The following is a 24,119-nucleotide window of genomic DNA, read 5'->3' as shown; positions in this document are numbered from 1 at the left end:
ATTGCTGGCTGATCTACTAATTGTTGGTACATACAGTATAGCTGCACATTTAGTTATTGTAGAGTGATGTGGCGTGGTGGTAAAAATAAGATCCCGTTGTTATAGTTACATTCACTTGCAACCCAGGTGTGAGCCTTACTAGTTGAAAGTTTTCCTTTTTCTTTGGTGTATTTTTACTTTTAGATTTGTTGATTTCAATATAATAAAAATGACAAAAATTAAAATATACTCTGTATACTAGTAATAAATATTTCCTTTGTTATTTTTTAAATGACACAATTATTTAGGCACGTTGGATAATGCACGATTTCAAGCATTAATATTTTCAATTGTGGATAAAAATTTTTATAAAAAGTTGATATTTAAAAATACTTATTGGGACGAATCTAATAATACCCCACACGATTATGTTTTTTCTTAAGTATAAATCACAAAGGTAAGTCAAAGAAGCTTGTGTGAATAGTGTCGAAAACTTAATTATGTCATATAAATAAGAACGGAGGAAGTATTTTTCTTGAATAAAATATTATGACTACGTTAGTAGTTTATACTCTTTGACCTTGATAAGATTGTGTTAATAGAAGAGACTCAAATAATATAAGACTAATTGGTTGTAAAAATAAATATAATTTTTTAGCTTACTTTTTTTGTAATCAGTAGTTCGTACTTCCTGTTTTGGTTGATTAACGTAGTTAAACATATATACTATGAAATATTTTTATTGGAAAATAAATTTTAACGAAATTATCTTTGGTGACAATAAATTCTTGCAAATTCTTTATAGTAAATATTTTTATATAAGGGGCCTTTTCTTCTTGTTTCGCCTAGGACCCATAAAATGTCAGGATCGGGCCTGTGTGTAATACGTACTGGCGGATTAAAGAAGCAAGTTGATACACAACAAACACGTTGTATTATCTATATTTTTTTAAAAATAAATTATTACTTCCTCCGTTCTCATTTAGTTGCAACCTTTTTATTTTTGGACGTTGATTTTTAATTGCAACCCTTATTTTTGGTAACTTCACTCACTTACTTTACTAAACTACCCCCATCCATATTCATTATCCCACTTTTTCCTCTAATTATATATGAAAATGTAAATAACTCATTAAAATTCTAATGGGATTAAACACATTCCCAAAAATCGTTAAACTATTGCTATGAAATTATATAAATTGGAGATTAAAGTTGATATATACGGAGTAGCATGGTCAAATAATAATTTTCGAACATTGGTGTGTGCACGGGACTTAATCTATCTATTACATTATACTAACAAACACCAGGAATGACATATGTCACTTCCTGGTGCCAAATTTTCCCGCCAAAAATCCCTTATCTAAAAAAATATATTTACTTTATTAATATTTTATTTTCTCTCCTTTTGTAAAAATTGTTTATGTATGGGATATTATAAAATTGGATTTTACATGAAATACCCCTCAATTTTCACGAAATTCACCAAATGCCCCTCGACTTTTAAAAATTCACCAAATGCCCCTCACCTTTATTATAATACCCAAACTACCCTTACACCTAACAGACGTTAAGTCGCCGTTAGTTGCCTTTTACTGTTTTGCCCTTATTTTTCTTTTGCGCCCCTACTCTCAAACTTCTTCTCTCTCGCTACCTGTTCTTCAACATTCAACCGCCATAACTGGGTTTTCAACCTCAATTGATTTCTCAGAAAGGGGTTTTTGGCGAACTTCCTACTCCTAATCCCAAAAGGTTTGTTCAATTTTGCCCTCCTGTTCCAAACCCACCTTCCAATGTTGACGATGATGAAGAGGACGAAGAAGACGAAGAGGAGAGAGAGAGAGAGAGAGAGAGAGAGAGAGAGAGAGAGAGAGAGAGAGAGAGAGAGAGAGAGAGAGAGAGAGAGAGAGAGAGAGAGAGAAAAAGGCAACGACAATTGGGCCAAGATGTTTCTATTAAATCATTTCTTTCAAGGATGCCTATACCGAAAAACTCCGGCCTCGGCGCACTTCTGCCTTCGCTGGGGTCGGGGCGTCGATCAATTGTCGAAACCGAGGGACCGACATAGGCCCTTGTGAACTCCGAGGTTAATAGGGTGGATAATGAAGTGGGTTTTGGATTTGATGTTGGTAGTAATCAGCAGAATTTGGTGGGGGATCAAATTCAAGGGTATGTTAATTATGATTCTTATGGAAGAAGTTCAAGTGGGTATGAGGGTTATGCTAGCAGTAATTGGTACAATGCTGCTTCATCTGGGCAAATGTCTTCGACAGCGGCGGTGAGAGGAGAAAGGATCAGACACCGGCAGAAATTATTGAGGTGAAGCAAGATGAATTGATAAAGAATCGCCCAAGGGAGGATAAATCTAAGTTAACTGTATTAGCATTTGGACCTTCTTATCAGGCATATCCGCATATTACTTCAGATTTTACAGAACCTCTCAAGAATCCATGTCCCTGATTACTGCTTGATGATAGATTGGGTTTAGATTTAGAATTAATGATTCGAGTTGATTTTCCAATATCTGCTTCTTTCTCTTCCTGTATCAAGCAAGCATGGATTTTAAGTAAACAATTCTATAAAATCAATTACAACCTCTTAAATCCTAGGTGAAACAATAAGAATACATTGCAGAGAAAACTAAAAGCAATAACACATCATGAAGATGCAAGACCCCACTAAACTAATGTAATTATTTTAGATGAATATCCACGATAATTAGGAATGAAATCACATATCTCAAGTATAACTAACATGTATAATTCTTGAAAGAACACCAAGATAAAATTACAGCAAATACGCGTCTTTGTAACCTTGACAAGAAATTGCATTAGATCATGTGAGCTGTCCAGGAAATAAAGCAAGATAAGCATTCCAAACAAAAAAACTTGGTTTCTTTTTATCATTTTGATGGGTGCATGTGGGTCTTCCAGAGTACATACCTCTCTATGTAGCCTTCCTTGATCTAAGCTTCTTGAGCCAAATTTTAGAGGAACAATAGGTTAGTTATCTTATTGATGCTTACTTCTTTCCTTTTCTCTTAGGTCGGTCAACGTAATTAGGGGTGTGCACAGGTCCAAAACCGGACTGGACCGGACTGGACTGGAACCGGTTGGACTGGTGGACCGGAATTTTTAGAATTCGCGGACCGAGGACCGGACCGGAAAGAATCCGGTCCGGACCGGAACCGGACCGGAAAATTCAGGTCCGGTCCGATTTTGGACCGGCTTGGACCGGGTTTTTTTTTATTTTTGCGATTTACAATCTTAAACTCAATTTCTTTTTATGATTTTATCTTTTTAGGACCTATATTTCTCTTTAAGTATAGCATACATCACATCATAAGCTTAATTTAAAGGGGATAAAGGCCACTGATATACAAAAAATTCTCAAAGTCTTTTTTTTTGCAGGAGGGGATTAATGTATGTGGGCTATGAATTGAGCTCTTCTATCTAAAATTAATATTTTTAAAATTATATTCCGGGTCACCGGTCCGGACTGGACCGGAAAACCGGAATCGTGTATTTTCATGGACCGAGGACCGGACCGGAATCTATTGGTCCGGTCTGGTCCGGTCCAATTCCGATTCGGTTCCGGTCCAATTTTCGGTCCGGACCGGACCGTGCACACCCCTAAACGTAATGTCGTCTTGAAAATATTTGGATTCCTTGTGTAGTGCGTTGAAGGTTGAGACTGATTTTCTATTGATAGCTAAACTTGCAGATTGTAGAGGAAATAGAAATAATAATTATATTTTACTTTAGGGGTATTTGGTGAAATAAGTTATAATATAGGGGAATTTGGTGAATTAGAAAGTAGGCTAACGGAGGACTAACAGCGCGTCATTAGTAAGGGTAGTTTGGGTATTATATTAAAGGTGAATGGCATTTGGTGAATTTTTGTCGAGGGCATTTGGTGAATTTCGTGAAAATTGAGGGATATTTCATGAAAAATCCGTATAAAATATGGCATTATTAGAAGATTTTTGTAATAGTTTAGTCAAATCGACATATCAATTATAAAAAATATATTTACTCAATATTTTTGTCAAATTAACATTTAAGCATATCGAATACTTTAGTCGAATTATCATATTCAACATATAAAGTATATAATACGTAATAGGGATAAAATTTCATATTAGATGATTAAATGAGTACATTCAAAAAAATTATTAATTACGATTTAGATTTAAGGGATAAAACTTTCAATTAAATATTTTATAAAAAAAAGATGGTCAAAAAATAATTTTCGAATATTCATGCGTGCACGAGACCTAATCTAGTTAATATTGGTGGAGCGCTAAACCCCGACCCATTAATACTCATCCGCCTAATAAAGCGGAGCTTGAACCATAGTAGAGACTTCTTTACTTAGAAGTTTCTAGCATGGTAGAAGCCTAAAACGAAGAATTCCCCATGTTAAAAATAAAATTAATTATATTTTTATTAGTGATATTAATTAAAATTAAATAATTAAATCCAGTTAAAAAAATGGTATTTTTATTTTTATTAGAATTATTATGGTTAATTAGTTTTTATTACAATTATTATGGTTAACTAGTTTTGTTGTAATTATTATTTTTAGCATGGATATTTTTGCGTTTTAGGCTTCTACCATGATAGAAACTTTTTCGTTTTAAACTTCCACCATGCTAGAAGCTCAAACAACATAAGTCTCCACCATGGTGCGAACTCCAAACAAAAAAAGTCCAACTAATTTTTTTCCGAAATAATTATTTCAAATTCAAAAATAATTAAAATTGAATTAATATGGATACTTCTATAGTTTGAGCTAATTCCACCATCGTGGAAAATTCTTTCGTTTGAGCACTTACCATGCTACGAGCTTAAACTGCAGAAGTCTCCACCATGGTGGAAGCTCAAACCGTGGAAGCATCTACAAGTTTTGCCGGACAAGAAAAAAGCCTTCCTATTGGGGTGATGTGGATGTTCCGCCGGATGACTCGTACATGTAAGAATTTCAACCTCTAGAGATGGGCGTCGCTGAAAATGTCCTCGTCGGAGTGGTGTAGCCACCGAAATTCTAGTCGTCGGTATTCTGGCCGGAGTTCTGGCGGGAGTAGTGGACTAGTGGCCACCGAAATGGTTAGAAGGTGGAGGTGGGTGGTAAGGTTGAAGACGGTGGGTGAAAGTAAGGTGAAAGGTAAAAACATGAAGGGAAAATATAAAAAGGGGTAGTCGTCGGAATTCTGGCGGGATAAAACTTTCAATTAAATATTTTATAAAAAATGATGGTCAAAAAATGATTTTCGAATATTCATGCGTGCACGAGACCTAATCTAGTTAATATTGGTGGAGCGCTAAACCCCGACCCATTAATACTCATTCGCCTAATAAAGCGGAGTTTGAACCATAGTGGAGACTTCTTCACTTAAAAGTTTCTAGCATGGTAGAAGCCTAAAACGAAGAATTCCCCATGTTAAAAATAAAATTAATTATATTTTTATTAGTGATATTAATTAAAATTAAATAATTAAATCTAATTAAAAAAATGGTATTTTTATTTTTATTAGAATTATTATGGTTAATTAGTTTTTATTACAATCATTATGGTTAACTAGTTTTGTTGTAATTATTATTTTTAGCATGGAGATTTTAACGTTTTAGGCTTCTACCATGATAGAAACTTTTTCGTTTTAAACTTCCACCATGGTAGAAGCTCAAACAGCATAAGTCTCCGCCATGGTCCGAATTCCAAACAAAAAGTCTAACTAATTTTTTTCCGAAATAATTATTTCAAATTCAAAAATAATTAAAATTGAATTAATATGGACACTTCTATAGTTTGAGCTAATTCCACTATCGTGGAAACTTCTGCCGTTTGAGCTCTTACCATGCTACGAGCTTAAACTGCAGAAGTCTCCACCATGGTGGAAGCTCAAACCGTGGAAGCATCTATAAGTTTTGCCGAACAAGAAAAAAGCCTTCCTATTGAGGTGATGTGGATGTTCCGACGGATGACTCGTACATGTAAGAATTTCAACCTCTAGAGATGGGCGTCGCCGAAAATGTCCTCGTCGGAGTGGTGTAGCCACCGAAATTCTAGTCGTCGGTATTCTGGCCGGAGTTCTGGCGGGAGTAGTGGACTAGTGGCCACCGAAATGGTTAGAAGGTGGAGGTGGGTGGTAAGGTTGAAGACGGTGGGTGAAAGTAAGGTGAAAGGTAAAAACATGAAAGGAAAATATAAAAAGTGGTAGTCGTCGGAATTCTGGCTGGAGTCCTGGCGGGAGTAGTGGACTAGTGGCCACCGAAATGGTTAGAAGGTGGTGGTGGGTGGTAAGGTTGAAGATGGTGGGTGAAAATAAGGTGAAAGGTAAAAACATGAAGGGAAAATATAAAAAAGGGTAGTGATGACATTTAATAGGGCCTGTGAGTATTTATAGGATGGGGTTTAGTTAGCCCCAAGAATAACTAGCCTTTGATTCCGAACATAAGGGGATAAGAGTATTATGTACTTCGAATGTGGGGATTTTGATACCCTTTTCCCGCATTCCAAAGGGTCTTGCCTATTAACTTTGGTTGGTTGATCTATGCGACTCATGACTTGATAGGGCGTTTCTTTATTATTTTTTACCAAAAAATTTAAGATTTATTAAAGATAATATTATAAATTACAAATAAAAGAAGGGAATTCAAACCACATACGTATCTTAACAACTGCGTCAATACCTTATCGATAACTTAGATCACTATATGTCTACAAGACTACTAAGAGCATGAATACTAGCTATGTCTTAGCCCCTCTTAACTTTTATCTCTCCTTAAGAGTTACTCCCTCGATATGTCCCTAATTGTTTGCCCCATGCATTAATTGTGCTTTATTAAGATTTGATTGTGGGGAATTGAGAATAGAAAAAAATGGTGCGTCAAATAATGCATGTTATGTGCGACGAAAGTTGTGGTCCCATAAGTATTTATGGTAATGGGAAAATCTTTTAGAGATGATCTAAAATAGCGAATGGGACAAACAAAAAGAGATAGGGAGTAGCTCTTAGCTAAAATATGGTAACTCTTAGCCCCCTCTTATTTAGAGTTTGATTAAGATATTTCTAAATAAGAGGTAGCTCTTAGAAATAAGAGGGGGTTGAAGTGGAGGTTTGTGTTTGCTTTGTGATTTTTATTTTCTTTTTAAAAAGGAAAAATATGTAAAAAGGTAGTTAAGAGGTACTCCTTCTGTTCCTAAATAAGTGTCCACAATTTTAAATGGGGACTCCCTTAATAAGTGTCCACTCTCTATTTTTGACATACACTTTTCTCACTTTTAAATAAATCATTATTGTTTTATATTACACATTCTACATTTGTTTCACTTTTTTATCCCTACATTCACTTTTATTTATACTTTATCCATAGTATCTATTTATTTTTAAATAAGAGATGGTGGCGATATGGATGAGAGAAGAGACTATCACTATGTTTGGGAACTAAGTAAACTTGGAAATGTGAGAAAAAGTAAAACTATGGAAATCTGTAGAAAAGCAAATTTGAAGAAATATGTAGAAATCACAAATTTTAATTTGTTTGGCTAATTATTATGGAAAACAAGAAAAATTGATATATCTCATATATTTCACTTCTTTAATTTTGTTTTCCTCATATTTCCACAGTTTTTCCATCACTTTTGAGGGGAAAAGTGTGGAACACAAATTCTTATTTACAAGGGTTGTACAATAAATATTCTCCACCACAGTAAAAGTTAACTCAAAATGCTTAAAAGTTAAGCTTATATATGTAAAAGTTATCCATTTTTTAGTGATAAATTTTTTCAATTAAATAAAACTTATTTCTTCAAAATCACTTGTATAAAATTAATCATTTAACTCTTTAAATGTTTATCTATCAACGTTTTTTTTACTAATATAAAAGTTAATCAAAACTAAGTTAAAGTTACAAAAAATGGGTAAAAGTTATCTTGGTGTACAATAAATTTATTGTACACCTAGTGCGCGCAAGACCTTTTGAGTGTGGAAAATAAAACAGGCAAAATATAACTAGTTAATTTCCACATATTTTATTTTCCTCACTTTTCCATTTAAATTACCAAACAAGCTAAAAATTAAAAGAATTCTCATATTTCCACAATTTTACACATTTTTTCTCATGAGGGGGCAATTCCACATACATTTTCAAACATTTAGGTGCTTTTTTGGACATTCACTCGCCGCTCTTCTTTTCGTCACAACAACGATAGCGAAAACAATAAATAGAAATTATAAAAAATAAAAAATAATAGTCCGCAATACTTGCATCATTTTGACTTTTTGTACTATTAATTATGCATTGATAAGCGTGTCAAGTCAAAACGGTGCGAGTATTAAGTGACGGAGGCTCAAGAAAAAAAATCAAAGAAGACTCGTATAAATGTATAATTGTAATCTGTACCGAATTTGAAAAACATAAGTTGTGCTCTCACTGGACTGTTAAGCCGCTCCCCACCACTATCGGTGTTTGAGCGGCCATTAATCCCCATGTAAGTCCCTTATCGATTATTTGTTTTCTTCATGTCGTTAGCTATTAATTGGAAAGTTGAATTTAATTAGTTTAGTTGAAGAAATTGCAAGTTATTAATCGAAAATATAATTTCTTAATTAAATTATTGGAGAACTATCTCTATTTGGAAATGCTGTATTTAGTGTACCATGTCTTGTGTGATATTGTATGATCATGTGTTTTAGGTAGGATACTTCTTGATAAAAGAAAATGGAGGAAGAGGATCTTTGTGAGTTTGTGGATGACCACGAAAAATAGATTTTTGGTTCATGTAGCTGTATACTTATTGTTATTTTGTACGGAGTATTGTATTGCTTGCTTAGCTCAATTTGGAGAGGCACAAATTCAATTTATGAAATTAGCAAGCAATTTGACTTGTTAGTTGCCATTCCTTGTTAGAACTCATATGAATCAATACCTATGTTGGAATTTGGAAATGTGGAAATGGGTGTATGAGTTTATCATGTATGACTCCGTTTGAGGTTATTAATTGAAGAAGACTTCGCAACATATTGAACTCGTATTTTGACTTTGGGGATGTTTATAGAGTTGATTTGGATTGTACCCAAAAGGGTGAATTAGGTTATATTGACAATTAGCTAGCCAATGAAAAAGAATATGCTCAAGGAAGGTGTAGTGTGTAGATTTGGATAGAATAGCACGTTGAGCTCGTAGTACATTTCGCTTAGGAAGTGTTGTAGAAGATGAGGAAATGACCTGTTAGTCTGTTACCTGTACAAATGCACATAATCTACTTCTTTTTGTATGGAATATGGTAGGGTTTTGCACTTTTGCTTCTCTTTCTAGCACATAAAATTCATGTATGTGTATTGGATATGCATACAGTGTACAAGTACAATTAATGGACTTGAAGAAAGACAATTGGACTGATCAATATGCTGCTGATCTTTCTTCCATCAAGGAAGCCCATAAGCGTATTAAGTCCGTTATTCACAACACTCCTGTTATTTCCTCTGAAACATTGGATGGGATGGCTGGTAGGAGACTGCTCTTCAAATGTGAATGCTTTCAGAAGGGGTGAGGACTGAAGAACCTACTTTTTATTTGAGTAGAGATTGTATATTTTGGAAATTTGCATAGTAACCTACAGTCTGATTTTTTAAAAATATAGAGATTTGAGTCTCAAATTTATCTGGCAGAATTATCTGAAGTTTCCTTCTCTATTTGTTGGTGTATAACCCTAGAGGGGCTTTTAAGTTCAGAGGTGCTTCAAACGCTATACTTTCACTTGATGAGGAACAAGCCTCTAAAGGAGTGGTAACTCATAGCAGGTTAGTGTCCTGCTGTTGTTGGTTCTTATGTGTTAGTTTCTGTTGATTTGTTGTGCTAATATCACCTGACACTAAAATTCAGTGGAAACCATGCCGCTGCATTGTCCTTGGCTGCCCAAATGCGGGGAATCCCTGCTTATATAGTTGTTCCGAGTAATGCACCAAAATGCAAAGTTAAGAATGTAGTACGGTATGGAGGCGAGGTAATCTGGTGTGAGCCCACGTTCCAGTCACGGCAAATTACTGCTGATAAGGTACAACAAGATACTGGTGCAGTTCTTATACATCCATATAATGACAGCCGTATTATTAGGTACTATCTTTATTTCAAGGTGCTCCACTTAGCTGTTAACCTGTTTTACGGGTTAGTAATGGAATTGAATTTCTTAAACAGATTATTAGGGTTGCTTAACAATCTATGAATTCATGATGATAATTCTTACTAGAGGTTAATTTGTTGTAGTGGACAAGGGACAATATCACTTGAGCTTTTGGAGCAGTTCCCTTAAATAGACACCATAATAGTTCCAATAAGTGGTGAGAATAAGATCTTGGAAGTTCACTTTTTTACAATTTACATGCTTTTGGTTTACAGTAATCTTTAGCATTGGAATTAAAAGTTCAAGTTGGTTCTGTAGGTGGCGGTCTTATATCAGGTGTAGCACTTGCTGCCAAATCGATCAATCCATCCATTCGAGTTCTGGCTGCAGAGCCTGTTGGAGCCAATGATGCAGCTCTGTCTAAAGAAAGTGGCAGATTAGTTACATTGCCTCAGACCAACACAATTGCTGATGGACTTAGAGCTTTCCTTGGGGACCTAACTTGGTAAAAACCCATTTCATGCAAACTTTGAATGATTCTACCATTTCCCATGTTTATTATTCTTGGCATGTTCATATTTTACAATGATAATGACATTGTTTTATTTCTTTATAATAAACACTCCTTGTTTTTTTGTTTGTTTTCCCCTGCATTATGTTTCTAATTCTCCTTTGCTGTGATCCTATGGGTTATCTTCACTACAAATAGGCCCATTGTTCGAGATTTTGTGGATGCTGTAATCACAGTGGAAGATAAGGAAATAGTAGAAGCTATGAAGCTTTGCTATGAAATTCTCAAGGTTGCAGTAGAACCTAGCGGAGCCATAGGTCTTGCTGCTGTTTTGTCCGACAGCTTTCAGAAAAATCCTTTGTGGACAGATAGCAAGAATGTAGCTATTATAGTTTCAGGAGGTAATGTTGATCTGGACGTGCTTTGGGAGGCGTTGAGCAAATGATAGACAATGGACAGAGACCCTAAGACATGTCTATGCATTTCGTTTTTCTTAGTTAACTAGTCCCTCAATTTTTCTGCAAAGATGCTGTGTAGGAAATAAATAAGTTCAAGTTGTTTGATGTACAAGAATTGTCTCACAATTTCACAAATAATGCTGCAAAAATGTAGGACTGCACTTATGTAATCTGATGGTTAGCTTGTCAAACATGGTAACCATTTTCACAAATTTCTCACAATATAGCACATCAATCGTTAGCCATAAGAATACAGCGACTAGTGTTGGTTCCACTATTATAATTATACCAATATACCTTTCCAAAATAGAGAATAATACAAACGATTTGAGGTTATGAACAAGGTGCAGCAACCATGCAATCGGCCATGACACGATGAAGTTCACCTATATTTAACCAAATAATGTAACCACAAACCCCACAATATAATTAACAGATTACATCTGCATAACAATAGCAAAATTCTAATCTAAGACAAAATGTAGACATTAATACAATACTTTAAAGACTCCAGCAACAATTGTATGTATTTCACAAGTAGACAAGTTGTCTAATCCTCCAGGTATTCCTCCTCCTCATCTCCGTATTCATCCTCCTCAGCAGTCGCGTCCTGGTATTGCTGATACTCAGAAACTAAATCATTCATGTTGCTTTCTGCTTCAGTGAACTCCATCTCGTCCATTCCTTCACCAGTGTACCAATGCAAGAAGGCCTTTCTGCGGAACATGGCAGTGAACTGCTCACTTACACGGCGGAACATTTCTTGAATTGATGTTGAATTCCCGATGAATGTGGAAGCCATCTTCAACCCTGTGGGTGGGATGTCACAGACAGTGGACTTTACATTGTTTGGAATCCACTCTACAAAGTAGGATGAATTCTTGTTCTGTACATGAATCATCTGCTCGTCAACCTCCTTGGTGCTCATCTTGCCACGGAACATGGCTGATGCAGTGAGATATCTACCATGCCGGGGATCAGCAGCACACATCATGTTTTTGGCATCCCACATTTGTTGGGTAAGTTCAGGGACAGTGAGTGCACGATACTGCTGGGACCCACGAGATGTAAGTGGTGCAAATCCAACCATGAAGAAGTGCAGACGGGGGAAAGGAATCAGGTTCACAGCAAGCTTCCTGAGATCTGAGTTTAGCTGTCCAGGGAATCGAAGGCAGCAAGTAACTCCACTCATCGTTGCAGAGATCAGATGGTTCAGGTCTCCAACTGAACGATTAAAGGCACACTAATATGGTTACAAAACAGTCTACCTTGTATACAAAAAGAACCAAAATTTTCACAAAAGTTCTAGCTCATCAGTTCATATAGCAGCCCTATTTGGTGAAGTTGTGATTAGATATTCAGTTTAAAATGCTTTGAATCAGCAAAATAGGAGAATGTTTGTCTTAGTTTCTAAGGATTAACCAACCTCCTTAGTCATATAATAATAGTGAGGATTATGCTAATTAGATACAACTGCTGTGTGATAGCCAACAGCCTGACAGCCGACAGCCTGAACCAGAATTGTATTTTGCTACTCATGTGTTCTAAAGTGCTTCCCACAAGTTTGCAAGTAAATGCAGATTCTAAAATATGAACAGTCAAAGATCTGAAATGAAATCAAAGCTCTGTTATTTTCCCAGATTAGAGGACAGCACAGTTAATCCTATTTTATAAGCTAAAGTTAATTAATACACCAGTGCTCATTATAAAAATAAAGGAGACCTGTAAGTCACATGAATATCCATATGGAGTTGGTAAATCTTTGGGGATCAATAGGATAAACAATGTCATAATCCTTCTAATGACACACTCCATATATAATCATAATAAACAATTTAAGGTAGTAGGTAACGTGATGCATAAACCAACTGAATTTTGATGTTCAAGTCCTACCATCAAACAATTGATATTTATTTCTCCTACCAAAGATTGAAGTTCCCACCAACACCCATGTGATATAACAACTGTATAATACAAGCATTGAGTAATAATAATGTTTGGATCTTATCCACAACCACCATATACTAAACGAAAACAAGATATCATTAATTTGTTATTTGTCTAATCTCCTTTCCTAATTAAAAAGATGAAAGACACTTTCTTAAACCTTACTTCACTTGAAACGGTTACACATTAAGACAACGATTATACAGAACATATCATGTGGTAATGGATAACAACAATGCAAACACACCAACCAAAATATTCTACACCATAATTATACTTCAAGTTGGTTGCAGGTCACTGATTCAATTAGTGACAGCCTAACAGGATTTAGCATCCAAGTTAGCAAATCCTAGGAAATAGAGGGGTCAATTAGCATCCAACCTACTAAATTCAGTCAATTCCAAGTCACAAAAATTTAACAATCATTAACAATTTACAAGCACATGATAAGTAAAAAAAAAAAAAAAAGGGGCAGTGGAGCTTACAGCTAGGAGTTGTAAGCTTAAGGGTACGGAAGCAGATATCGTATAGAGCCTCATTGTCAAGCACCATACACTCATCTGCATTCTCAACGAGCTGGTGAACGGAGAGTGTGGCATTGTAAGGCTCAACCACAGTATCGGACACCTTAGGTGATGGGAAGACCGAAAAGGTCAGCATCATTCGGTCTGGGTATTCCTCTCTGATTTTCGATATTAGGAGGGTTCCCATACCTGATCCAGTACCACCTCCTAGTGAATGACATACTTGAAACCCTGCATTTTTACAACACAAATTCAATTGTTCAACAACACAATAAAATTAATAAAACCCCTAGCTTAGAACGTCATTTTGAGTTAATAACTCATAAATTTGACAACATATTTTATGATAACATCATAAATCATATCATATAATTCAAGTACTTATAGTTTTGAGAGAAGACTATCCTAACTTTTGTTGTATCTTTCTTTTCAAAAAAAAAAATGATTGAAGTAATTCTTCTTGAGTCTTCGTTTTCAAAAGAAACCCAAGCATCATATCAACACCAAAATTGTAAGAACAATTCTTCTCAATTTTCCTTTTTTTTAGAATCATTCCCTTTCTTTATCACTAAACACAGAAAATTCGGGGGGTATAGAGCTGAAATTTTCAAATTCTTATGAGCTTCTTCAAAAGGATCACAATTTTTTAAGAAAAATGTCAGAAAATAACATAATTCTTTACAATAATCGTTATTCCATTTTATCCAAAATTCTATACAATAATATCAAAATCTTAACAAATGTACACAATTCTAGAATATAACCCAGCAAACAATTGTGAACCCTATAAGATCTTCAAAAAAATTAAAGAAAAAATCAAGGGAAAATAAGAAAGAGAAAGAGCGTTATATACCTTGAAGACAGTCACAATTCTCAGCCTCCTTACGAACAACATCAAGAACAGAGTCAATAAGCTCAGCACCTTCAGTATAATGACCTTTCGCCCAATTATTACCTGCCCCAGACTGCCCGAAGACAAAGTTATCAGGCCGGAAAATCTGCCCGTAAGGCCCAGACCGGACACTATCCATGGTTCCTGGTTCAAGGTCCATGAGCACGGCCCGAGGAACGAACCGCCCGCAACTGGCTTCGTTGTAGTACACATTGACTCGCTCGAATTGGAGGTCCGACTCGCCCTGGTAGCGACCCGTTTGGTCGATACCGTGCTCAGCGCATACGACTTCCCAAAATTTGGCGCCGATTTGGTTCCCGCATTGGCCTCCTTGAATGTGCAAAATCTCTCTCATGTTTCGACGGTAAAGAGTAACGAAAATAAAAGTGCAGAGTGTAGAAGAGGAGAGAAATTATGCGACGAAAATGAAAGTGGAGAGAGGGTTTGTTTTTTCGGGGGAAGTGGGGGTTTTTATAGGAAGAGGGAACTTTTTAATTTTAAAATTATTTAGATTTGCCGGGTATTTGTGAAACTCAAAATTACTGATTTACTTCACTCTATTTGGATTGAACGGTTTAATTTGAACAGTTTGGAACCAAACTGGTTATATTATGTAATAGTACGAAATAATGATTATTTCTACATAATAATGATGATAATGAAATAGAATATGATTCAGTTAAAGTTGAATCAAAATTAACCAAATATGATAATAATCCGACATAAATTAACCCAATTCAAACAACTCGATTGCAAGATGAAGTTTGCAACTTTTTTACCTAGTACTCCGTACTCTAGTAGTGTATTGAAAGTTGGTTACGACTTATGGCGGCATTGCATTGCTAAAGAGAAGGATGTATGTCACGTGATTTGTGGGAAGTGGAATCACATGAAGAAGCATGCCAAAGTGATCACTGATTAAGTGATTAGTGGGTATACTTTAAAGCGTACTCCCTCCGTCCCATAATATAGTGCCCGTTTGACCAAAATCACGGTTATTAAGGTAAAGGATAACATTGATAATAAAAACAATAATGATTTGTACTTTCAAGATAAAGTACATGTTAGTTGGCAAAAATGGAGAGATAAATTATAGATTAAAGGTGTGTACATAATAAATAGGCCTAAAAAGGACAAAAATCAAGCACATGGGTTGAATAAAAGTCAAAAAGTACAATTTTCAAAGTAAAAATTAATGGTTTAAAATAGAAATAGGCACATCATTTAGGGACACCATTTTAGAAAAACAGGCACTATATTATGGGACGGAGGGAGTATTACTTAATAATGATTTCTGTTCAGTTTTTTATATGCATGGTAAAAAAGGTATTTTCATTTTCTCATCACATCTCATAGTTTTGTGAATCTTGTTATTAGGGACTAATCGGACTGTCAAGGACATCTAATCAAAGTTGGCTCGTGTTTAATAAAGTGTATAATGTTTTATTAATTTACCAAAAAGTTTAACATGATTTTATTGTAACTTCTATAATTTTCGGGAAGAAGGGTCAATTGAAGGATAAAGGTCAACATAAATCACTCGAGGTACGTAGTTCTATATATGATTTTTTATTTACGAGATAGACGTATATATTTGCTATATATGTGTATCAATTAAATTAAGTATGGATTGTATTACTCGTAAAACGGGTTATGTTCGTACAAATATCGACTTGATGTAATTTAAGCAAAATATTTATTTAAAAAAAAAGTTAAGAAAAACTTGAAGTTGCCATCATCAAAGCAAGCAAAAGATGCATATTGTTCGTGTTATGGGATTGCTTGGTAGTGAATGGAAGTCATTTGAGAAAGTTGCATGCTTGGCCAAAGAAATAAAATTTACCTTTTGTTTTCTCCCTTTCGTTTGATGAGTACGTAGGACCTTAATTTGACATTATTTCAAACAACATAGTCATGTGTGTTAATTAGATGCATTATTCCATGTCAAGTAGATGGAGTAAATTAATTAATTCCTAGAAGATTTAGATCGAGGTTAGAAGAATAGAGAGTATATAGTATGTAGCACGTGCTAAGGCCAACTTTTGTAACTTTGAAAATACTCCGAACTACTCCTAAAATGAAAAGAGAGATTTAGTGATTTCGTAGCATAGTGCATCGTATATTCCTATATATATATATATATATATATGTACTTTCTATACATAGTAGTATAGTACATACACCTCTATCACTTCATGCATGTGATAAGGAATTAGTTCGCTGGGTGTCTGGGTGCTTTTGTGCATGTGAAGCATTCAAGCTTCATTTCTATGCTGCCTGGAAAAATGTATACTCACATAATCAATCACCCTTAATTACATTCTTAATTATACTGCATTAATTAATTAGTACGGAGTAAACTACTTACCCATAGTTATTTAATCCTCGTCGATTAATCCAAACAAAGTAACCACGCTTAGCTACTTTCTATATATATATGTACAATGGATATGATTCTGTACGTGACAATTAATTTCGGACGGAAATTAAAATAAATAATAATAATAATAATAATAATAATAATAATAATAATGGAAGTGGAATTATTAATCCAAAAGTAGTAGTCTCGCAAGTAGTAAGGCTGCCTTAATTGGGACTCGGTGGCTTGAAGTTGAAGGGGACTAGCTTGTTATCCAGTCTGTAAGGTGATCTGACAATTGAAGAGAAAAAGAGGAAGTGGAATGATAAAGTACGTAATGACTAGTGACTAGTGACTAGTGACTAGTGAGAGAGGCACAATGTTAGTGTCAGAACTCAGAAGTCCACAAACAAGGATCGAGACTTGAGGTATACACCAAGCAAACCAAACCCCACTTAATTCGAATCATAAGAATACAAGTATATATATAATCAAGTATATAATCTGCTCCAAAGTCCTAATCTTTTGGGTCTTAAAATGGGTCAGTTTACCCTTCTTTTCATCAATTGTGGGCCTTGTGGGCTTGTGGGTTCTGAGTTCTGACAAATTGTTATGTTGCTTTTCATTTCTTGCTTGCTTCACTATTACTGTTCCACCTTGGGCTATCTATTCATCTATGAGATCCACATAGTAATATAAATTATAATGATGTGGATGCTATCAATGTACGTAGGGATGGGCCGGATAGCAGGCGCCAGGCGGTCGAGGTGCTTACAATTTCCCGAAAATGCACCCTTAATCCACAATTATTTTATTATTCCTTTTAAAAAAATTGACCTAAGAGATATACGGTCCATACGGATATATCAAGCTAGTGTAAACTTAGGCATATATATATATATGAATGTTAAAGGTTATGTTCTTTTTTTAGTCCTAAGTATATTATTTATTATCCACAAAAACATCCTTTTATCCTAAGAATTTTTTTACCAAGAGTCGGGCTTCTCAAATACTGGATATGTGTTTTATTCAACTTATTTCGAAGAATCCGAACTTATATTAACTCATTGTCGTACCCCTTTTAAGATTCATATTGCGAAGTATACAGTAGTCTTACTAACTTGTAAATTTTCATATAATCACTAGTACAAAAAGGGCATATTGCTTCGAGCCTAAAAGAGGTTATTGATTCATATTAAGTACGAAGCAATTAGGTAGGGTATCATTATACTCATCTCATTGAATAAATTTATAATATAAACTTTTTATAATCTTTACCTATTGATAATTAAAGATAAGGAGTAGTAATGATTAAAATATTACATTCGAAATGTGATAAAAAAAAATTGTATTCTAAAAAACGGAGGAAATACTTCGTACTATCTCCGTTCTTATATGCTCACTGTTATTATTTTCACACGAATAAGGTAAATGAAAGGGTGAGCAAGTGAGATAGTTATTTGTAAGTGGGTGAAAGTAACATCTTTAAGTGTAAAATGGATGAATAAAATAATTAGAAAGAGATTTAAACGAAAATCGTAAAGAACTTTAAGTGAAGTATACTCCCTCCGTATTTATTTAAGAGATACACTTGACCGGGCACGGGTATTAAGAAGAAAAATTGAATGAAATAAAGTAATAAAACAAGTGGGGTTGGGTAGATATTTTAATAAGTAAAACAAGTGAGGACCATCTTATTTTAGGGGAGTGGGGGGTGGGGTGTAGATAGATTATTTAATTATATAGTGAGGTTGATAAGTTATTAAAAATGACAAGTGTATCTCTTAAATAAATACGGTCGGAAATGATAAGTGTATCATTAAATAAATACGGATGGAGTATATGTTAAGCCAAAATAAAAAAATAAAAAAAATAAAATGGATAAGAGTTTGTGTTTTACTATACTCCGTACGTTTTATTATGCCGGGTAATAAAGCAAAAACCAAAACGACCTAAACGACGTCGGAGTTCCACATCAGTAAACTCCCAACTCCCTCCTAGGGTTTATTTCCCCCTTCTTCTGGTCTCTCTCCCTCCTTGCGCCCCAACTCAAGCTCCAACCAATGGATTCGCAACCGCCATTATCAACACCAGAAGCACCACCGACAGTAGAACCACCGGTAGTATGTTGGTCGAACATAGTGAAGCAAACCCCCTCGCCAACCCCACCGCAACCACCAAAAACTCCGACCAAACTCTTCGAAACTTGCAAATCAGCCAAAGGCATAGCTGTAGCCATTGTCGACGCCAACGCCATTATCCAAGGAGGAGAGAGACTCCCTTCTTTAGCGGACAAATTCGTATCTGTCTCCGAAGTCATCAATGAAATCCGTGACCCCACTTCTCGCCACCGTCTGTCTTTCCTCCCTTTCTCCGTTGACACCTTGGAGCCCTCTCCTGAATCCCTCAAGAAAGGTCAGTTTCTCCTTTTCTGTATTTTTTTTTGGGTACTCAATTCAATCAAATTATGTGGGGTTTTTCTTCAATTTAGCTTGTTTTATGTTTATGGTATAGCCGTTTATTATGTGGGGTATTTGATAATTGATTGCCTGCTGGATTGATGTTTATCAGAATATGTAACATACTGAATTTGAGAGGAAAAATCGAGTATTCGAGCTACTAGAACTATTGTTCTATGGAGTATTTGTTTGTTTGTGATTGCCGTTTATTACTGTGCACCGAACGGGCCATTGGAGATTCATACTTGCTAATTGATTGCCTGCTGGGTTGATGTCAATTGGGCAGTATATAGGTTGTGATATGGTAAATGGATCTTTATTGATGTTGAAGTAATTAGGGCGCCGATTTAAGGATGTCAATTGTAATTGCTGCCAAAATATGCAGCATAATGTAGTTGAGAGGAGAGATGGGTGTGGGTCATGTGTCTGATTTTTTAACTGCGTGTGTTAGCAAGTACTAGGGCTACTCTATTATGGAGGAACTTCTCAGAAAAACCATTATACTCTTGTACTCCGTATATCTATTTGATACGGAGTATGTTGCATTAAGTATGGGGTACTTTGCATGCTTATTGTTGGAAAGTTCACAAATTTGGAAACCATGCCTTGATAATTGTTTGCCAGCATTACTGTCTATTAGGTAGTATAGGGTTGTGATTTGGTGAATGAATCTTTATTACTACTAAAGTGATTTACGTATTGATTACTGCCAAAACACGGAGTTAATTGTAATCAAGTAAAGGACCACAGCTAGTAATAATACAATTGTGATTGTTTCCTCGAGTACAAAGACCTTTTTCAGTGGGCTTACTGTTACACATGCGTGAACTACAAAGTACGTTCTTTGTTTTGCAAGTATTAGTACAACTCAAGTACGGAGGAATTTCTCAAAGAGTCATTTTTTGTATATGTTAATTCGTCTTTGATATAAGCCATTAAGAAAATGGGGTTCTGTACTTCTGTTTTACTATATTCAGTGTGGATCATGAGTTCCTTACCCGTGTTTCTGTATTCCTGACAGTCGTCAGCTTTGCTAGAGCAACGGGTGATCTGCAGACTCTTTCCGATGTTGATCTTAAGCTCATTGCTCTAACTTACACACTGGAGGCGCAGGTTCATGGTACTAGTCATCTTAGAGACAGCCCTCCCCCTATCCATGTCTTGAATGTAAGGAGATTGCCTGAGAAGGACTTGCCAGGTTGGGGTTCCAATGTTCCTAACCTTGAGGAGTGGGAGGCATTGGATGCTGCGACAGGTGGTGGTCCAGATCATAATTCTAGAATTCTCCCGTTGAAAGATTTAACCTTGAATATCCCTGTCGAGGATCAAATAAGTTTGCAAGATGGTTCTGTTGGAAATGGTACTGTAGATAATGATGGTGCTGGCCTGACTACCAGGAGACACAGGCGATATCCACCCAAAAAGAGAGAGGTAAAGCTTGATGGAAAGATGGTGGCAGATGGGGTGGATGCATCTCAAGGACAGCATGATGATAATGATGATGGTGATTGGCGTCCTGCTGTCAGCCGAGGCACTCATAGAAGGTTTCTCAGAAGGAAAGCTCGACGTGATATGTACGAGGCATCTTTGGATGATGATGAGCAGCAAGAAGTCAACAAAAATACTGAAGAGGAAGTCATCATGGAAGCTAAATGTAATGGTCTGACTTCTGATGATAGGCATGTTGATCAAGAGATTTCTGAGGATAAAAAGGACACTGATGGGACAAATAGTGCTGAAAATATTTCATCAATTTTGGAACAGATGAGACTTGCAGAAGATGCTTTGAAAGATCATGAAGAACAAGATGTGCAAATTGGTTCTCATTTAGAGGTTGCATCAATGGATGCGGACTTAGAAGATGCTCATTCCGGAGGTGAAGGGGATAACGACGAAGTATTAGATGACTTAGAAAATGGAAGTGTTGATACCTCATACGCAGAGGATGATGGTAGTGAACAGAGCTGGATGCTAAGGTCTTTATCTGATTCAAGTGTTGCTTGCATCACTGGAGACTTTGCAATGCAAAATGTTATCCTGCAGATGGGTTTACGTTTGCTAGCCCCTGGAGGAATGCAGATACGCGAGTTGCACAGGTAATGAAACCCCCTTATAACATTTTCATCGGTGTTCCCTTATGCATATGTTCTTAACAGTTAACAATAACAACCACATATGACAGTGTATGCTTGAAGTTAAATGAGGCTTAACTAAGACATAACAGTTTTCTAATTAGAGACTCGGAACTTTGATACAGAAGTGCAAAGGGCTTTTTTATGCTGGACTAACACCAACTGTCAGCACTACCACAGTACCACCTACTGAAGTTTTTTTCAGTAATGGGTTTGGGGTGGGCAACCTTTGTCTGCATTTTTTTTTTGGCAATTAAACAATTTTATTAACTACCAGAATAAGAACTAAAGATAACAACCCCAAAACCACAAACTACAAAACTCAAACTAGCTAGCAGAGGCAACAGGAAGACCTCCTGCAAGAAAACCACAGCTACACTAACCTGCAGAACCTAACCAGAAGCAACAGCACATCATAAGAAAGAAAGAAAACAGCCTGTTTAACTCCTAAATCCTAATTAACAGCTTCTTTTGCTTCTTAGAAGCTCTGCAAGCTAAAACAGTAGCTTCAGATTTGCACTTATGCTTGAAGATCTTGTCATTTCTATGCAACTAAATTTGATAAATGGTCTCAGCAAAGGACATCTCATACAGTTTTAATCTATCACCCACCTTTTTTCCAAACTTGATGGCACTTTGCAGCTCCATAGAAAAGCCACAAGCAGCCCGGTGAATACCTAGAACTTTCAGCAAGCTTTGCCAAATTACCGCAGCAAAAGGACAGCTAAAAAACAGATGCTCTATTGATTCAGTCCCATTACAGAAAGAACATTGAGTGGACTGAACCGCCTTCCACATAGCCAATCTGTCTACCGTAGGGAGTTTCCTATGGATGACAAGCCAAGTAATAAACAAACTTCTAGGAGAAAAGCACCATTGTTGCAGACCACTCTACTCCAACTGACTTTAGAGAACTCACCCCGATTCCCCGAAGCTTCAAGTACATCAGCTTGGTAGAAAATTGACCCTGCACTTCAACAGCTTCCCATCCCCCAACTGCATCAATATCACTTATACGCTGAAGAATTTTCTTAAGGACCCAAGACATAGCAGCAGGGTGCTTAATATTTGAAGACTTCGTCCTTTAATGTAGTAGCTATCCACCCATCTAACCCATAATTTTTCCTTCTTATGAGCGAGAGCCCACAACAGTTTCCCGATAGCCGCCTTATTCCACATCTCCATATCTCTAACATCCCAGATTCCCAACAACCTGCCACTTTAGGTAAACAGATAGTATTCCAGGAAACAAGAGCCTTCTTAGAGGCGTTAGTATCGTCTGTCCACCAAAAGACCCTACAATACCTTTGCGCTTCTCTTGTCACTTTCATTGGCAAGACAAAAATCTGGCACCAATATGTCTGCATGCTTAAAAGTACAGTCTTCACAAGTTGCAGCCAACCTTTATATGCGTTTTTGATCCCTTGTACACAGTCTGTTTCCTTATATGCAGTGCTTTTGTAGTATGATTGGCAGATGTTCTGACATTGGTGATTTTGTCTAGGTGGGTGCTAAAATGTCATGCCTGCCAAAATGTTACTGCTGAAATTGGTCGGATTTTTTGCCCAAAGTGTGGAAATGGTGGTACCTTAAGGAAGGTGGCTGTTACAGTAGGTGAAAATGGGGTTGTGCTACAAGCTCGAAAGCAGCGTTTCTCCTTGCGTGGAACAAAGGTACATTTTCTTTTTCTTGCTCTTTCTGACTCTTGAGCTCTTCGCGATATTTTGTGATTTTGTTCTTTCAAGAGTGTAATTGCTATTTGAGACTTACCAATTGTTGACTAGTATTGACATTTCCTACTGAATTGTTGCCTTTGTTCGGTAATTCCCTTTCATGTTTTCCGTCCTCTTTGTTTGTTGTCGTGCGTTACGGACTTCATCAGTTCATCACCTAGGGTCCTTGGCCAGTTGGCCGGCATATACATCTTTCGAAGAGGACAAAAGCTGTGGCTATGATGTGATTCAATTTTTATCTTTAGATGATTTTCTGCCCAATTATCTGTTTGGCTAATTTTTCATCTCTTGCAGTTTTCGCTACCATTGCCCCAAGGAGGAAGAGATGCCATGAGTAAGAATCCCATATTACGGGAAGACCAGCTCCCACAGAAATTCTTATACCCCAAGACAAAGAAGAAGTCTAACAAGGTTAGTTTTTGTGTTTAACATCTTTAAATTAGCCCCTTGCAGTTGCCTCACTTCCCCTTTAACCCTTTTGCTCTTTGTTCCATTAACATGATCTTTAAAACATAACTAACATATGCTATTTTAAATATTATAGGACGATGATATCTTTCCCGGGGACAGCATCTTTGGTCATCATACTGAAAAGAAAACATATAACAGGCCGCCTGTAAGACAAGCATTAGCAGTCTTCAGCGGTAAAAGAAATCCCAATGACAACCATTACTCTCGTGCCAAGCACTAAGGCTGTGTGTTTTACCTGGAAATTTTGGTAGATGTAGTACTAGCGCTTTTTTATTTTATTTTTCGGGGTTGTGCCTCATAGTTTCTAAAATCTCGTCTATACATTTACTGCCTTTGAATTGAACAAAAATCAAAATTGTTACCTTGTTTCTGATTGTTATCTGTATGTTGATTTTTCTGTCACTTTCTTCTTTGTAGAAAGATGCACCTTGTATGTTTGGGGGAAAAAGTCACTTGTGTATTCGTTGGTCATTTACATCAGTCGTTTGGATATAGTTTGAAGTATCGGAGACAATTAATTTGTTGTTCA

General features: G+C 36.1%; 3 protein-coding genes across 3 annotated transcripts; 2 read left to right on the top strand and 1 right to left on the bottom strand.

Moving 5' to 3' along the window:
* The first annotated feature begins 8,326 nt into the window (after window positions 1–8,326).
* On the top strand, window positions 8,327–11,264 carry LOC110778493 (serine racemase). Its single transcript, XM_021983049.2, is given in 7 exon segments — window positions 8,327–8,472; window positions 9,339–9,530; window positions 9,698–9,784; window positions 9,867–10,097; window positions 10,248–10,321; window positions 10,423–10,609; window positions 10,814–11,264. Coding segments are annotated over 6 exon segments (1,002 nt in total). The 5' UTR covers window positions 8,327–8,472; window positions 9,339–9,354; the 3' UTR covers window positions 11,061–11,264.
* Window positions 11,265–11,441: 177 nt separating this feature from the next.
* Window positions 11,442–14,900, bottom strand: LOC110778486 (tubulin beta-8 chain). The gene is made up of 3 exons (XM_021983040.2): window positions 14,398–14,900; window positions 13,506–13,775; window positions 11,442–12,297 (listed from the first exon to the last, which is right to left on the bottom strand). The coding sequence occupies exons 1-3, from the start codon at window positions 14,789–14,791 to the stop codon at window positions 11,624–11,626; spliced, it is 1,338 nt and encodes a 445-aa protein (XP_021838732.1). The 5' UTR covers window positions 14,792–14,900; the 3' UTR covers window positions 11,442–11,623.
* A 3,851-nt stretch (window positions 14,901–18,751) lies between these two features.
* On the top strand, window positions 18,752–24,119 carry LOC110778477 (RNA-binding NOB1-like protein). Its single transcript, XM_021983031.2, has 5 exons — window positions 18,752–19,210; window positions 20,276–21,350; window positions 22,891–23,059; window positions 23,414–23,530; window positions 23,664–24,119. The coding sequence occupies exons 1-5, from the start codon at window positions 18,859–18,861 to the stop codon at window positions 23,808–23,810; spliced, it is 1,860 nt and encodes a 619-aa protein (XP_021838723.2). The 5' UTR covers window positions 18,752–18,858; the 3' UTR covers window positions 23,811–24,119.

The sequence above is a fragment of the Spinacia oleracea genome, chromosome 6 (assembly GCF_020520425.1).
Source record: "Spinacia oleracea cultivar Varoflay chromosome 6, BTI_SOV_V1, whole genome shotgun sequence".
Classification (NCBI taxonomy): Eukaryota; Viridiplantae; Streptophyta; class Magnoliopsida; order Caryophyllales; family Amaranthaceae; genus Spinacia; species Spinacia oleracea.
This window is presented reverse-complemented; position numbering and strand designations above follow the sequence as displayed.

Bases quoted from the DNA above. Each gene is read 5' to 3' on its own strand.
- LOC110778486 (XM_021983040.2), bottom strand. From the start codon at position 14,791: ATGAGAGAGATTTTGCACATTCAAGGAGGCCAATGCGGGAACCAAATC. The intron at 13,776-14,397 runs GTATATAACGCT...GTAAAAATGCAG, and splicing joins GAATTGTGACTGTCTTCAAG to GGTTTCAAGTATGTCATTCA. The intron at 12,298-13,505 runs GTAAGCTCCACT...TTAATCGTTCAG, and splicing joins TAAGCTTACAACTCCTAGCT to TTGGAGACCTGAACCATCTG.
- LOC110778477 (XM_021983031.2), top strand. From the start codon at position 18,859: ATGGATTCGCAACCGCCATTATCAACACCAGAAGCACCACCGACAGTA. The intron at 19,211-20,275 runs GTCAGTTTCTCC...TATTCCTGACAG, and splicing joins TCCTGAATCCCTCAAGAAAG to TCGTCAGCTTTGCTAGAGCA. The intron at 21,351-22,890 runs GTAATGAAACCC...GATTTTGTCTAG, and splicing joins CAGATACGCGAGTTGCACAG to GTGGGTGCTAAAATGTCATG.